The sequence below is a fragment of the Microtus pennsylvanicus genome, chromosome 17, assembly GCF_037038515.1.
Source record: "Microtus pennsylvanicus isolate mMicPen1 chromosome 17, mMicPen1.hap1, whole genome shotgun sequence".
Taxonomy (NCBI): domain Eukaryota; kingdom Metazoa; phylum Chordata; class Mammalia; order Rodentia; family Cricetidae; genus Microtus; species Microtus pennsylvanicus.
In genome coordinates, this window is record NC_134595.1 from 7620787 (window position 1) to 7637562 (window position 16776).

General features: G+C 43.7%; 1 protein-coding gene across 1 annotated transcript in view; it reads right to left on the bottom strand.

The window, feature by feature from the left end:
• Positions 1-16284, bottom strand: part of Acadl (acyl-CoA dehydrogenase long chain) — a 34894-nt gene extending 18610 nt beyond the window's left edge. Inside the window, exons 1-5 of the mRNA XM_075951258.1 lie at positions 16129-16284; positions 8803-8958; positions 7310-7447; positions 6717-6881; positions 2905-2971 (exon numbers count right to left, since the gene is read on the bottom strand). Coding sequence (XP_075807373.1) covers positions 2905-2971; positions 6717-6881; positions 7310-7447; positions 8803-8958; positions 16129-16205 — 603 coding nt within the window. The 5' untranslated portion in view covers positions 16206-16284. The remainder of the gene's footprint in view (positions 1-2904; positions 2972-6716; positions 6882-7309; positions 7448-8802; positions 8959-16128) is intronic.
• Positions 16285-16776: the final 492 nt, after the last annotated feature.

Consider the following 16776-nt stretch of genomic DNA (forward strand, 5'->3'; position numbering starts at 1 on the left):
TAAATAGGGGTCACGGAGTCTACAATTGGCGAACCTAAAGAAGCTAAGTAAGAAGGTGAACACAAGGAAAAACATATAGTTATCCTCTTGGATAAGGGAAGTAGACAAAATTGCCGGGGAGAAAAGTGGGATCTTGGGGGTGGGGTGGGATGGGGGTAAGGGGAGATGGGGAGAGAAAAGGTAGAAGGGAAGGAGGGGGGACTTGGGGAAACAGGAGGATCGGGATAAAGGAAGGTTGGATAGGGGAGCACGGAACCACAATTCTTAGTTAAGGGACCCACTTTAGGGTGGGCAGGAGAATTGACCCTAGAGGGGCTCCCAGGGGCCCAAGCTGAGGTCCCCAGTTAGCTCCTTGGGCAGCTGAGGATAGGGAACCTGAAATGACCCTATCCTAGCGCAATACTGACGAATATCTTGCATATCATCCTAGAACTTTCATCTGGCGAGGGATGGAGATAGAGACAGAGACCCACACTGGAGCAATGGACTGAGCTCCCAAGGTCCCAATGAGGAGCAGGAGGGAGAACATGAGCAAAGAAGTAGGGACCACGAGGGGTGCACCCACCCACTGAGACAGTGGAGCTGATCTACTGGGAGCTCACCAAGGCCAGCTGGACTGTTACCAAAAAAGCATGGGATAAAACTGGACTCTCTGAACATGACGAACAATGAGGGCTGATGAGACGCCAAGGACAATGGCACGCAGTTTTGATCCTATGCAATCTGCTGGCTTGGTGGGAGCCTAGCCAGTTTGGATGTTCACCTTCCTAGATATGGACGGAGGGGGTCAGACCTTGGACTTACCACAGGGCAGGGAACCCTGACTGCTCTTTGGACTGGAGAGGGAGGGGGAGAGGAGTGGGGGGGAAGGGGAGAGGGGTGGGAGGAGGGGGAGAAGAGTGGGAGGAGGGGGAGGGAAATGGGAGGCTGGGAGGAGGTGGAAATTTTTTTTTCTTTATTCTTCTTTTATCAATAAAAAAAGAAAAAAGAAAACTGCACTTCCTCCCCATGGAGGCCCTTCCTAACTCTGACAGTGACTCCTAAACAGCACTTCCTCCCGGCTGAGGCCCTTCCTAACTCTGACAGTGACCCTACTCATCTAGGTCAGACTAAGGTCACATCACCTAGAATTCTTCTCAGTCCTCCACATCAAGTTAGGCACTCCTAATGTGCCACCAACTTTTCACCACAGCAGGCTTGGTGTTCTAGTTTCTACAGCATCAAAACCAGGGCCTTGAACATAGTAGGCATTCTCTCTCCATATCCACAACACCTAGGACACTGCTTCTTAAAGTATATTTAAATAATTTCAATGATTCACGACAGTCTATAAAAGGAAATTATCTAGGATACAAGATACACTGTCTTCAACTTTTGGAGACTCACAATCCACACGACCACAGAAAAGAATGAGAAATTCTCCACATTTTTCCCAAGTTATTCTGTACCGCAGCTGCTGTTTTCCTGTACAGGAACTACTCATGTCAGAAAACAAACTGTTATTAGACACTAACAACATAAGTTAGAAAATCAGATTTTAAGGAACCTGACAGTACCACAATATTATTCGATTTTATACAGATAAAAGCATTAACTTAAAGCATATAGAAAAAAATTTTAAAAACAAACACAGCACAGTTGCATATGCTTGGACAGATAGCACAGGAGGATCATGAGTTCAAATCCATCTTGGGCTGTGTAGCAAGACCCTGTCTCAAACAAACAAACAAACAAACAGCCCAAACAATAACAACGTCCACCATCTCCCACCAGCCGCAGAGAGATAATATTCTAGAAGAACCCTGGGTGCAAACACTTGCAACCAAAAGGAAAAAAAGCAATCAAACAAAAAAATCCATCCACAAACAGGCCTTGTATTAAAAACAAACATCTTTCCTAACATTGAGTCAGCTGGAGCATTTCTCCTCGGGCATGTGTTTGCTCTTGAGCCAGGTGTACATGCTTGAGGAGTTCTCCAAGTCTATAGTAAGTTGATTCTTACTTACTATAGAACCTGAGGATTCCTGAAATCCTATTGCCTGCGCATTTATCTCCTAAGATCTCTTGAAACTTTCTGATATTTACTTGAAACCTTTTCTTTCAATCTTTCTTCCATTTTATGTTTGGTGTTTTTCCCTGCATGTATGTCTGTGCACATGCATGCTATACACACGGGAGCCAGAATAGAGGAGCAGATTCCCTGGAAGTGGACTTACACCATGTGGGTGCTGGTAATGAAACCTAGGCCCTCCAGAAGAGGGACCAGGACTCTTAACTGTTGAGCCACCTCTCCAGCTTGCTCTTAATCTGTTTTTATAAAATTTATTTACTATTGATTTGTTTGTTTACATATGTGTGAGGTTTCTCCTCCGTCACTCTCCACCTTGTTCTTTTAAGGCAGGATCTTTCCTTAAACCTGGGGCTTGCATTTTTCACCTATGCTGATAGCCAGCAAGCCCCAGTGAGCCTCTTGTCTCTGTCCCCTTCAGCGCTGGGGTTAAAGGTGTGCAGGAAACCACACCCGCCTTCACCCAGTCTTCCACCAGCATTAAGTTCGTTTGTCCCACTCTGGGGCAACAAAAACTTTTTTTTCATTACCGTTGTTACCACCACCTCCTCCTCCTTCTCCCTCTCCCTTCTCCTCCCTTCTCTGTCTCCTTTTTGGTTTGTCAAGAGTTATCTGGAAGCTAAAGGAACCTTCATAGTATTGGTGGAAGGCCAAACAACATGGAAGAGGCTAGCTATAGATTCTGCCATATAAAAACTGTAAATGCCTTACTACCCTGAAAACTCAAACAATTCCCGTAGTGATCTATGGGATCACTTGATCAAACAAGTCCTTAGAGTGATCATCTCTTCAGGTATGTGCAGGCTTTAGAGGAAGAGAATCCCTTCTTTACACACCTTGCTTCCATTGAGAATCCAATCACTCCCAGACCTTTTGGCATTTGTTCTTACTCCTTGTAAGTCACTATAATGGAAAACAAAGAACAATCAATTGGTAATAATCAAATTATGTTAAAACTATTGCATAAAGTCTCATGTATTAAAAATCCTAATATTAGAAATGGTCACAGAATTGCACTAAAACTACATCTGACACACTTTAAAGATCTTACGTGGATGAATATGTGAAGAGTTAATGAACTAACCAGACTCCGCATGACTCACAGAAGTCCAGCTGTATTTAAGAACTCCAAAGCGGACAATGGTGACATGCTAATGAGGGTTGCTAACTCCCTAAACTATGAGTCAACATGGACTTACCTGCCTTTACTTGGTTCTTATTACTATCTTTTCATCAAAAACATAGGCATTTAAAGGCCAGGGGCTGGAGAGATGGCTCTGAGGTTAAGAGCACTTGCCACTCTTCCAAAAAATCTGGGTCTAGCTCCCCAGAACCCACATGGTAGCTCATGGCCATCCATAAATTCAGTTCCAATGCCTTTCTCTTATCTCCATTGACACCTGTCATACATGTGGTACACATACATACATGTAGGCAAAAACAGTCATATACATAAAATAAATCTTAAACATTTTCAACTGCCTTCCTCCTAACAAACCAACTCTAAAAGGAGTGTATCTTTCTAAATGTGAGCAGTGAAGAGCATTGGCTGCTCTTCCAGAGGACCCACACTAGGTTCCCAGAATCACCACCTGTAACCCCAGCTTCCAGGGAACCTGATAACTTCTTCTGGGAACCTAAATTCACATGTACACATCCATCCACACATATAAATACACATAACTTAAAAATATAAAAACATTATTCAAAAAAGAAATATATCCATTTACTTTTGGTCTTTTAAGGCAAGATTTGCTATATTGTTAGGCTGTCCTAGAATTCACTATGTAGCCCAGCCTGTCCTCCAACTAAGAATCCTCCTGCTTCAGCCTCACAAGCACTGGGATTCCAAGTTGCTACCATGAGGCTTGGTCTTCAAAAATAATTTATCTCCTGAATTAACATTCTTAAAATAAACCCTTTTAATATTTTCTAATGTATATAAACACACATATGTAATATATGTATTTTTATAAAAATAGAGCCACAATTTTGATCTTTATAGCTAATATTTTTCAGTGAGATAATCTGTTGAGACAGGGCCTCTCTATTATGTAGCTCCAGCTGTCCTTGAACTTGCTTATAAACTAGGCGGGCCTTGAACTCACGGAGAGATTCACCTGTCTCTGGTTTAAAGGCATACACCACACCCGGCCCTATAAGATAATTTTCATTTACATAAGGGCTTTTTTTTAAATTACATGCTTTATTTAGTGTAGTGTGTGTGTGTGTATGTGTGTGTGTGTGTGTGTGTCTGTCTGTCTGTGTATGCATATGTAAGCATACATGTGGAGGTCACAGGCCAACTTTTAGGAGTCACTTCTCCACCATGTGGGTCGGGAGAGGAGATCAAACGTAGGTTATCAGACTTGGTGGCAGGCATCTTGACCCACAAAGCCATCTCACCAGCCCAATCTTTAGTTTTTCATTTTCATTAATACTTTACAATGAATAGCACAGTGTATAACTAATCCACATTACATTATTATATTGATTCTTGTATTTTTATACTCCATAGTCCTTAAAAAACACTTTCTACATTAGGATAAATAATACTACCCACCATTCCAAAAACACCAGGTACCAATTTGGGATACCTGCATTACATCATCTGGAAAATCACCTGGCAGATGTGGCCAACTTAAGGATTTCTGAGGCAGAATGACTATCATGGAGAAGATCTAAATGTTACAGATATCCTCAGGAGGGGGACAGCAATGTGACCCTTGGAAATAAGCCAGTGAATGCTAGAAGCCACCAGGAAAAGTCAGGGGAAAGGAGTGAGCTCTTCCCTTTACCCTCGAGGGGCTGTACAGCCCAGCTAATACACTGATTTGGGCCCAGAGGTACCAAATGTGGATTTCTAGGCCCGAGAAATGTGAGTGAAACTCATTTAAAGGCTAACTAATGTCAAATTCCAATGTTATAACTTTCACCATTAGGATCAGTTCCTAATCTGTACATGGATTGTTCAAGTAGCTGCTCCAGAGACTGGAGAGACGGCTCCTCTGACCCAGCACCAGCAGCAGGCAATTCACCTGCAGTTCACAGCAACTCCAGCTCCAGGGAATCTGATGCCCTCTTCTGGCTTCCATGGGCACCCATGCACAGACATCATACAAACAGACACAAACACACAAAACCTGCTTGCTCCATTCAGGGACATAAACAGGTAAAAAGGTAATGAAACAGGCTAGTGGCTGCCCTTTAAACTTGCCATGGTACACACGACACACAGAAAATGGTTTAAACAGATACAAGCTAGTAACGACAAGAACACAGACCCTCATAGTATCCTCAAGTATACCTCAGTTTTCCTGATCCTAACATTGAGACTAAGGGACTTCCATATCACAGACCTGGTATCATAATATCTCAGATACAAAGTCATCATCAATTTGCTGTATATACTTCTTTCAAAAGAACTTACTCATTTTCTTTTTCCTCCTAACATGGGGGCCATAATAATTCTCTATCTTACATGAATTACTATCGCCAGACAAGGATGTAAGAAATCAGTGTGCGAACACTAAAAACCCACAGCATCGTGCAAATACAACAAAGTCACCTGTGGGCACCGGAGAGGAAGGGCTGGTGAAGCGGGAATGGTTTCCAGCAAGTGCAAACATTTAACAAAATTATTCCCATCTTTATCACTCTGTGTGTGTGCGTGCGTGCATGCGTGCGTGCGTGTGCCAAGGCACGCCCACCTTGTGGAGCTCATTTTCTCCTCCCACCTTTATGCACATTCCACTCAGGTTGCCAGGCTTGCAACACAAGCATCTTTACCTGCTGAGTCACCTCACGGGCCCAGCAACGGCAACCTTTCTATGAGGCCAAACCTAACCCATCTCTGATATACAGCAAAACACACTGTGTCCCAGCTTCTCTATTCTTTCCCTCTCATACATGTGTCCTTGTTTCTCAACATTTTGACATTCATCTTCATTCAGAATGTTTCTGGTTTCGCACTCTCTTCTTTTTCAGATGTACAGCCTCCACAGCCTGTGTCCAAGAGTTTCAAACAGGCGTCTTTAACAGCCCGCTCAACACATCCAACTTTAAAAAAAAAATAGATCCTGCTAAAAACTCACCTCATTTCTTACTACTGTTTTCATTACACCACAATTATATCTTGAACATAGCGGATATTACAACTGTTTTGCCACTATTTGCATATAAAAATGCTTGTTTTCTAACTGTAGTTTCACATTGTGAATTATGCTGTGTTCACTTTCATCTGGTATATAGCTCAGAATCGCCTATAAACTGCACACATAGTATCACCTTGTACACATAGGGACGTGGGAATTGGTTCCAGGATCGCTATTCCCAGATACCAAAACCTACAGATAGCTGCATAGAATCTATATACATATGTATGCATACTTTAAATTTTAATTTCCAGATTATTTATAGAACCCAGGCCATTGTAAATATCGCGTAAATACTTGCTATGCTTTCTAGTGACTAATGACAAGAAAAACGTTTAAACATTCAGTACAGATGAAAACATTTTCAATCTGAGATTGCATAAGTTCATGAATGCAGAACCCATATTTATGGAGAGCTATGGAGTACACCTAGGAAATATTTTCTGTTAGGATACTGTTTCTGGGAATTTAAAACCACCTAAATGCTGACTTACCTTCCAGCACCAGGCTCCGTCATTGCTATGGCGCCAATGCACTTGCCTGCCGTCATCTGGGGGATGAAGCGTTCAATCTGCTCTTTTGTGCCATAATTTGCAATATAGGGCATGACAATATCTGAGTGGAGACTGAACCCAGGGCCTGTGCAGTTTGAGTATGCTCTTAGAACAGAAAGAAAGTGGAACCATGAAATAGCTACTTGGTTAAGTTTTTCTAATTTTTAACTTTGCTGCCTAGCGTAACAAAGGTCTCACTGTGCCTTCTGATAAGCCCACCACTTCCCCAGTGCCGTCTCTGCTTTCACTACCTTTAAATTGTGGCTCTAACGTGGTGATGGCGCTTTAGGAGCCCCCGCCCCATAGGCACTCATCTGATGAACTAAGAGATTAAACACTGACCGCCTGCAAGTCTATTACCCCAGCACTGCAGCTGTCTTAGTATGGAGAACAGCTTGGGGATGCGTTCTAATGTAACTGCAGTCAATTTATGAACTTTCTCTACTGCTTTCCTCGCAAATTTTATGATTAAGCCCCATGGCTGAAGGACAGCTCACAAAACAAGGCCTCGCTTTAAATGTCTCCATACTTACTGCTCCTCCCAAGTAATCGCCGTAGAGTACAAGTCTCCACCAATCCCGCCATGCTCCTCTGCAATGTTGACGCCCAGCAGGCCTTGCTTGCCAGCTTTCTCCCATACCTCTCTACTCACTTCTCCAGCTTTCTCCCATCTGCAAGAACAAACTGGACGTCAAACAAACTTCCTGAAAATTATGGAAATGGCCACACTAGGCACTTGAGGTTTGTGTAGGAACATGACCTTAATTTAAAGTAACAGATGACATGGCCACGGGCCTTTCAATGGCTCTTGTGTCATTTCTCCTTTCTTCTTCCTTATCATTGCCACCTTTTGCTCCCTCCTGATCTACTGACTAAACCTGTCATGTATACCTGCTGCTGTCATAGGTACTTGATACTCTAGGGAACAAGCTTAGTTTTTACCACACAGCCATGAGATCTCCCTAACAGGACTTGAAAAAATTGATTTCCACATATTTCCTTAAAATACTGAATTTAAACTAGGCATGGTGGTGCTCACTTTTGATCCCAGCACTGGGAAGAAGACGCAGGCAGATTTCTATGAATTTGAGGTCAGCCTGGTCTACATAGAGAGTTCCAGGCCAGCCGGAGCTACATAGACCGCCTTAAAAGAAAAAAATTCATAAAAGCTGTTCTTAACTAATATTTAAATTCCATTTGGGATGTGGTAAAATTAGTGAATTTTGAAACACAACAAAGTTCTATTTTAATACAAATGAGATTTTGTTCAATAATAAAATGATTGACCAAGAGGTACTGGTACAGAGGGCTAAAGAGCTGCCTCAGTGGTTAAGAGCAGAGAACCTGAGTTCAATCCCTAGCACCCACACAGTTGTTCCTTAACTACAGGTCCATAGGATATACAGATGCATAGGATATACAGAAATGTATTCAAGCAAAATGCTCATACATATAAATAAATCTATAGGACTTTTTAAAAACAAAATCAGTGGTAAAAATACTGAGAGGTGACCAATGACCTACCAAGTGGAACTATGCTGCCCTTTCAACATTTACATACTTTAATTCATTCATAACAGAAAAAGAAAGATTATAAATGGACTAAGGATTTGACAATTGGCCACAGGTTTTTTTCGCTTGTTTTTTAAATGTTTTTCTTGGGTTCCTTTGTAAATCCACAAACTTTCTCACTCTTGAATGACACACTTCACAAGGCCAAGTGTGATGGCTCAAGCTTACAGCCCCACTCACTCCGGCACCTGAGGAGAAAATATCTGTGCCCAAGAACTCAAGATCAGTCGGGTAGAGAAAGTGATATATGAGGACTCCAAAAGTAAAATTAACAATAGCAACAGTAATAATAAAATATTTACCAAACTGAGATATCTATGATCTCAACAGTATTACGGTAAACAACAGTGAGCAGGCAAAGAGAGCACTCTCTGCATCCCGCGCACGGCATCCTCGGAAAGGGTCCTTTCCCCTGTGACCTTATAGTGGGGAAGCAGGGGAGCAGGGCACTTACTCTGTATGGTATGGAACCACTTCTTCCTGGAAAAACTTCCTTACGCTTTCCCGGAAAATGTCGTGCTCCGTCGAAAAGATTCTTCTGATTCCAATATCAGTTAATTTTTTAGCAGAAGGGGTTTCCAGGCGTGCGTCTGCTCCAGAATGAGAACATCTTGAAGAAACATGCATTAGGAAGATTAAATCAACCTTTACTTTTGATATCCGAATGAATGCCAGTGAATAACAAGGAACCCTGAGATATGCTTCCGGCAGGACCTCCTCACCTCCTGGACCCTGTCAACCCCTCCCCCACCCTCCCACCACAACTGAAACGAAAATCGCACTTTGTCCCAGTTCAACTGCCTCCATTCAGAAGTCTGCAAGGTGGAGCATGCCTCGCTCTGGCTATGTGAGCTGGGTGAGTACACTGTTTCCAAACAGCACATGGACTAAACCACAATAGAATAACAGCGGCAAACTTTTACATCACATACAATTTTCAAAACAACAAGCAAACCCTCCCAAAGCAACAGTGTATCCAGAATCACAATTCCAAATAGCAGGAGCATACGATGTGAATTGTGTCAATGTCACCGGCACCCTACAGTGTCAATCAAAATGCCCAACAAGGCTCTGTGTGGATTTGTACAGAATTCTTTAGGATCTTCAGCGGACGTTTCCCTCTTCCCTCCATCCCTCTCTTTCTCCACTTCCCTCAGGGGATATAAAAGGCCTTTCTCTCAGTTCAGCTGCATTCAGGGTTTTGTCCTGTTTCCCCCGAGCTCCCCTTAGGGGAACAGCCCTCCGTACATCTTCAAACTTCTTTAAAGAAAAATCACTGTATTTGAAAACAAATATACGGGTTTTAAGAACAGGGTTAGTCCATTAACCCTGGTGGTGACCTTGCCCTTCACTGTGATGTGAATGACGACTCCCACACCTGACATTGTGTTCTGGGCCACACATTCAGCGTGGCCTGGGAGCTGGTTTCAGCAGGTATGCTGGATTTGACTTGGACTCTTAGAGGCGCGCATCCCACACATTTGTTCAAGCAGCTGCTATCGGATACAAAGCCCACTACTGGGTAGCCAAAGAGCTCCAGAGAGCCGACAAAGGACTTAAAGATCTTCCAGTCTTAGTTTAGTAAAGGTCAAACCATGTTTCACACAAGAGATTGGTCACCATGCTTATGAGGGTCTAAGGACTGATCTTCTCTCACAACATACAGGTGATGGCAACATGGTGGCCAACTTGGCCAGCCATCAATAGAGAGAAGTTCTGGAAGCCTGTGGCTATCACATGAGCCTGACCAGCAAGGCACTGCATACAGTAATAGACATGAAGTTCTTCCCTTTTCAGGCCGCGATGAGACCTCAGTGCTCACTAGCTGTCCTCAACCCCATTGTTGCTGCTTTCCAGCGAGTAAGTCTTGCTTTTCACCAATTTGTGCTAATGCTGGGTCTCTCAAAAAGTTAATACATATTAAAATGTGGAGAGAACTTTTTCTGCTGTGTGTTAAGTTCTAAGTTAGGTTTGTCTCTTTCTTGGGCGGACCCATCTTTTCATTAGTCTTTTTCTAGAAAAGACCCATTTCTTAATTACACAAAGTAGAGCTGATGATTTAAATTACTTAGGAACTTTTGATAAAACATTAATACTTGCTTCTGAAATAAGTTAATACCCAAACCAGATAAAGGTCTAACAGAAAAGTTAAAGACCAAGCTCTGGAAGAGCACAGACCCCTCATGGTAAAAGTCATAAAAAAAAGTCATAGGGATGAAAGAGCATACCTCAGAAGGATGAAGACTATATATAACAGCCTATAGTCAGTATCATGCTAAACATAGAAAAAAATCAACCATTCCTGTTAAAATAGAAACAAGACAGAGTGATTCTCTCTACTATTTAATACGAAAGTGTTTGAAAACTTGGCTAAGCAATAAGACAAGAAAACAAAATAAATAGGATGTAAGTAGAAAAAGAAGTCCAAGTATCTCTACTCACAACCTTAAAGGCTACCAAAAAAAAAAAAAAAACGCATAAGCCCTCTCAGAGCTAATAAACACCTTCAGCAAAGTAGCAAGATACAAAATTAACACACAAAATTCAGTGGTTTCCTATATGCCATTAACAAACATACTGAAAAAGAAAACAGGGGTCCATTCCATTCACAGTACACACACATACACACATACACATACACACACACAAGGAATAAACACAAAGAATAAACGACTTCTGCAGTGTAAGCCTTAAGACACATGAAACCTAGGATGACAGAACATGGAAAGGCTGCCTATATTCATAGCTCAGAAGAATTAATATTATGAAAATGCCTATTCAATCAAAAGCAATCTACAAATTCAATGCAACCCCAACAAAAAATTCCTGGGCTAATTTTTAAAGAAATAGAAAAAATGCTAAAATTTATTTTATATAGAAAAATATACGGAGGAACAAAACAGCAAGGATAACCAAAGCAATCCTGAACAAAAGAAACTGCTGGAGGCATCATCACCTATCTCAAGTTATACGGCAGAGCCATTGTAAAAGAAACAGCATAGTAATGCAGCAGAACAAACACACAGAACAATAGAACATGGGACACAAGCATAGAGAACAATAGAACATGGGACACAAACACGCGTGCAGGCAACTTCAACTCCCTGGTCTCTGGTAAAGATGCCAACAAGTATACATTGAGGAAAAGACAGCCTCCTCAGAAGATGGCGCTGGGGAACCCATATAGAAGACTAAAACTAGATTCTCATCTCTGACCAGGCACAAAGCTAAACTTCTAATGGATCAAGCGCCTCAATTTAAGATCAATATCTCAAAGTTCACAGAGGAAAAGGGCGGTATGCTTCAACACACAGGTATGGTTCAGGGTTTTCTAAATAGGACTTTGTTAGCACAGAGCACAGGAATAAGATCAACCACCAACAAATGTGACCTCATCAAACTAAGACGCTGTTCAACAAAGAAAACTGTCAATCAACTAAAGGCAGCTGCCCACAGAATGGAGAAAGTCTTTGCCAACTCTACACCTGACAGAGGCTTAGTGTCTAGGAGATACAAAATAAATCAAGCAACCCAATTACAAAATGGATTATGAAACAATAGAAAGATGTCAAAAGAATAAACACCAAAAAGTAAAGGCCTAACAAAGTGTTCAATGTCCTCAGCCATCAGGGAAATGAAGATTAAAAGCTATTTTAAAATTCTACCTTACCTCAAGTCATCAGGGCTATCAAGAATACAAAATGACAAGCTGGACATGGTGGGCGCACACCTTTAATCCCAGCACTCTGAAGGCAGAGGCTGGTAAATCTCTGTGAGTTCCAGGTCATCCTGGTCTACAGAGTGAGTTCCAGGTCAGCCTGGTCTACAGAGTGAGTACCAGAACAGCCAGGGCAACACAGAGAAACCCTGTCCTGAAAAAACAAACACAAAACAACAAAAAACCACGAAAGGACAACTACCCCTGGCTGGGCTGTGAGGACAACTACCCCTGGCTGGGCTGTGAGGACAACTAACCATTACACACTGCTAGTGGTGGGAAAGTGGAAACAGTGTAGAGGTTTCCTTAAAGAAAAGAAAGCAAGAGAGAAAGAGAGAAAACGAGAAACAGAACTACCATATGACCCAGCCATACCACACCGGCGCACATGCCCAGAGATGTGTATCCTATCACGGATTCTTTTTCTTCGTTTCTTTTTTAATTTAGTTATTTTATATCCCGAACACAGCACAGTTTCCCCTTCCCCCCTCCTCCCATCCCCTCCCTTCATTTCCCATTCCCTCCCACCACCTCTCCTCCCTGCTCCTTTATTTTTGTTCAGAAAGGGTCAGGCTTTCCTTGAGTATCAACAAAGTATGGCATCCCAAGTTGTGAGAAGACTAAGCACCTCCCTTGTATTCAGTCTGGGTAAAGCAATCCATTGTGAGGAAATGGTTCCCATAAACCAGTCAAAGCATTAGGGACAGTTCTTGCTCCCATTATTAGGAGTCCTAATAGTAGAGCAAGCTATGCAACTGTCACATATACATAGAGGGCCTAGGTTAGTCCCATGTAGGCTCCACCGTTGTTGGTTCAGACTCTGAGTTCCTATGAGCCAGGTTAGTTGAATCTGTGGGTATTCTCGTGCTTTCCTCGACTCCTCTGACTCTTCCAATCCCTTCTCCCTCTCTTCAGCAGGATTTCCTGAGCTAGAGATAATGTTTGGCCGTGGGTCTCCGCATTTGTTTCTATCAGTCACTGAACGAAGGCTCTCTGATGACAAATGGAGTGGTTACCAATCGGATCACAGGAGATGGCAGGTTCAGGTTACTGAACCCATTATTGCTAGGAGCCTTTGCTGGCTCATCCTTATAGATTTGGGGGAGTTTCCCTTGTACCAGGTTTCTGCCTGGTCCCGAAATGCACCTCCATTCCAGTCATTTCTTTCAGTACTCTCCCCTCCATCCACACCCCAACCTGATCCCTCATGTTCCCATCCCCCTCAGCCCACCCAGCGGCTCTCTTCTATTTCCCCTGCCCAGGGAGATCCATGCGTCCCCCTCTTGGGCCCTCCTTGTTACCTAGGCTCTCTGGGGCTGTGGATTGGCAGCATGGCTACCCTTTCCTTACAGCTAATATCCCCTTATGAGTGAGTACACACCATGTTTTTCTAGTTCTTCTGGGTCTGGGTTACTTCAGTTTCTAGTTCTATCCATTTGCCTTTAATCTTCTAGGTGTCATTGTTTTTAACAGTTGAGTAATACTCCATTGTGTAAATGTACCACATTTTGGGGGCATCTAGGTTGTTTCCTGGTTCTGTGTATTATGAATAAAGCTGCTATGAACACAGTTGAGCAAGGGCCATTGTGGTTTGACTGAGCATCCTTTGAGTATATGCTCAAGAGTGGTATAGCTAGGCCCCGAGGAGCTGGGTCTTGAGGAAGACTGATTCCCAGTTTTCTGAGAACCTGCCATGCTGATTTCCAGAGTATCACAGAGATTCTTACACCCATTCATTGCTCCTGTACTCAAAGTCAGAAAATGAAATACGCCTACAAGTCCAACAAGAGATGACTGGATAATGAATATATATATTACTTGCTTTTCTGTTGCTAAAACACCATCGCCATAGAAGAACGGGTTTATTTGGGCTTCTGGTTCTAGAGGGATGAAGGTTGGTTTATTTGGGCTTCTGGTTCTAGAGGGATGAAGGTTGGTTTATTTGGGCTTATAGTTCTAGAGGGATGAAGGTCTTTCGCCATCCTGGTAGGGAAAGTGCGGCAGTAAACACGTAGCTGAGGCAGGAAGCTGAGACCTCACATTTGAACCACAAACACAAAGAACAAAAACCAAACTGGAAATGTCTACACAGCAGGGCCTCACCCCCTCCTAAACCTCACTAAAGGAATCAAACTGGTGGCCAAATTTTCAAATGACCAGAGAGAACAGGGCACAAGACTTGCAGTTGGCCACATAGGTCACAACCATATCAACGAGACATAAGTTCACTTTATGTTGCTATTAGATAAACTTTTTTTTTTTGAGACAGGATTTCTCTGTGTCATTCTCTGGCTGTTCTGGAACTAACTCTGTAGACCAAGCTGGCCTTGAATTCACAGAGATCTCTGCCTCCCCGAGGGCTGGGATTAAAGGCTTGCGTTGCCACCACCACCTGGCTAAACATTTTAAAGTACATGTTCTTCCGTACAGTTTTCCCATACATTGGTCTTCCCTCCACATAGAAACAATGCTAGGACCAGAATACTGTGCTTCTTAGATTTACGTGGGATCGTTTAACAATACAGAGACAGAACTTATGTGTAAGTCTGCCTGGATCTTAAAATATTACATGAAAATTTCTGAACTATTTCTAAGCACAGAGAAAGAAATGCACAATAAAGAATAAAGGCTTTCCAGTTCAGTCAAATAAAGAATAAAGGCTTTCCAGTTCAGTCAAAAGAGCTGAAGGTAAGGCGCAGTGGGCAGAAACCAAAACATTTACTTGGCAGTTAAGTTTGTTGGAACAACTATTTTCAGTTTTGAGACACCTGTACTGAATAAACCAACAAACTTCAAGTTAGTCTATTGTTTTCTCTGCCTTTTAAGTCAGGGTTTTACCAAGTAGCTCAAACCAGGCTTCAAATTCCTACGATCTCGATCTCCTGGCCTGTGTGCTACCTCTTTAAAGCCTCGTTTACATAAAAACAAGGAGGAAGAAACGAAATAGCACACTCAGGCCCTTGGAGTTGGCTATAAGTACTTGCTCTTTGCTTCACCTAGGCCTCATTCCATAAGTGCAGAATCAGGCGGCTTTCAACAAGATCGTTCATCATAATGCTCGTAAAAGTTTAAGAAACCTATGACGGTAAAACTGTAGCTCCTGACTATTTTCCAAGGTAGTTCCTCCAAGGTAGTCTCCAAGGTAGTTCCTCCCCATAAGTGAGTCAAAATAAGATCTTATGGGCGGTCTTTAATTTTAAGAGCGGGGGAAAAAGACCTGATCAAAACGCAGAACATCGCTTTTTCAGAGTGTTCAGACTAGAAAACATTCCGTTCTTAAAGTCCTTGGAACTTTTTCTTCTCCTCCAGCCCACCTCCTCCCCCCCCCATGGGTAAGCATTACCACACTTTTATGGTACTTCACAACAATGTGCTAATTAGCTCATTTAAATGCCCTGCCTCCCTAATTAACAAGGCTTTGAGCTTCCAGTTTGCTTTATCCAATGAATGGATTTTAGGATAGGTAAAACTTTTGATCTCAACATAAACACCCTTAATAGTCCGTAAAGCTCTTGCAAGCTGCCTATTAATCCCTCTACATTTAATCAGTTTAAGGACTGGCTAATAAATCCACGGCCAATTTATCAGATGGGGCCCACACCGGGACGCTGGAGTCGGAATTATTAATGTTGCAGCCGTCTTCCGGCCCGCGACTCCGCACAGAGTCCTAAGTTCACTGTCAGGTTTGACAGTCGCCAGCCTGTTCCAAGTGGGCCAAAGGCCTCAGCTACTCCGTGGCAGCGCGCCCGACCTGTGACCGCCTCCGCTTGGGGCAAAGCTGGGGCAGCCAGTCCCGGGGACACCCGGTAGGACGCGGGGCGGGGCCCGGGCCCGGAGCGAGCATTCAGCCGGAGCTTTGCCTTTTGGGGAGCGGAGGTTCGTGGCGGGCAGCGAGGTGGTGACACCCCGAGTTCGCGCCGCAACGGGCAGCTCCAGGTTCCGGAGAGAAGGCCCCGGGCGCGTCGCCCTGACCCGGCTCGGCCGCAGCTCACCACACCCACACCCCAAACCCGGAACGCCGCGGCCCCGGCTGCCTGCACCCCGGGCTGGACCCGCACTCACCGGGCGGAGGGCGGCGGGCGAGGCGCGGAGCGGGCGCTCAGGACGCGCAGGGAGCGGAGCAGCAAGCGCGCAGCCATGGCGGGACAGCCGGCGGAGGACTGGGCTCGGGCTCTGCAGCGCGGCGGACGCAGGCGGGACAGCCGGGCGGCGGGGCGGGCCTCGGGGGACAGCCAACTGCGGCCGCCGGGCGGGGCCGCCAGCTCGGGCGGGGTCTGAGCCGTCCCCGTCCCGCCCCGGGACTGAGCGAGCGGAGCCCCCCACCCCCAAGGGTCCTGACCGCTTTGTGGGGCACCCAAACACCCCAAAGATCCGCACAGAAATGTGCAGAAAATCCATTTCCTAACACTGGAGGGCCCACTTCACATAGCCAACTATATGAATACTCTTATGTAAAGAATTGTGCCGGCTTTTTGTTTTATTTTGTTTTTTCCTTGCAAAAGTTTGTAGCTACCATGAGGGGGAAATATATTTGATATGAAAAAAAACTTAACAGTTAATTTAATTTTACAATAGTACTTGAACTCGTATAGGCATATAAGGTCGTTTCTTTTTCTTTTCTTTCCTTTTTAAAAGTTCAATGAAATTTGTGGTAATTACGTGTATGAATTTGACGTTTTGTCTTAGAGAATGCCTGAGAGGATCTGAACT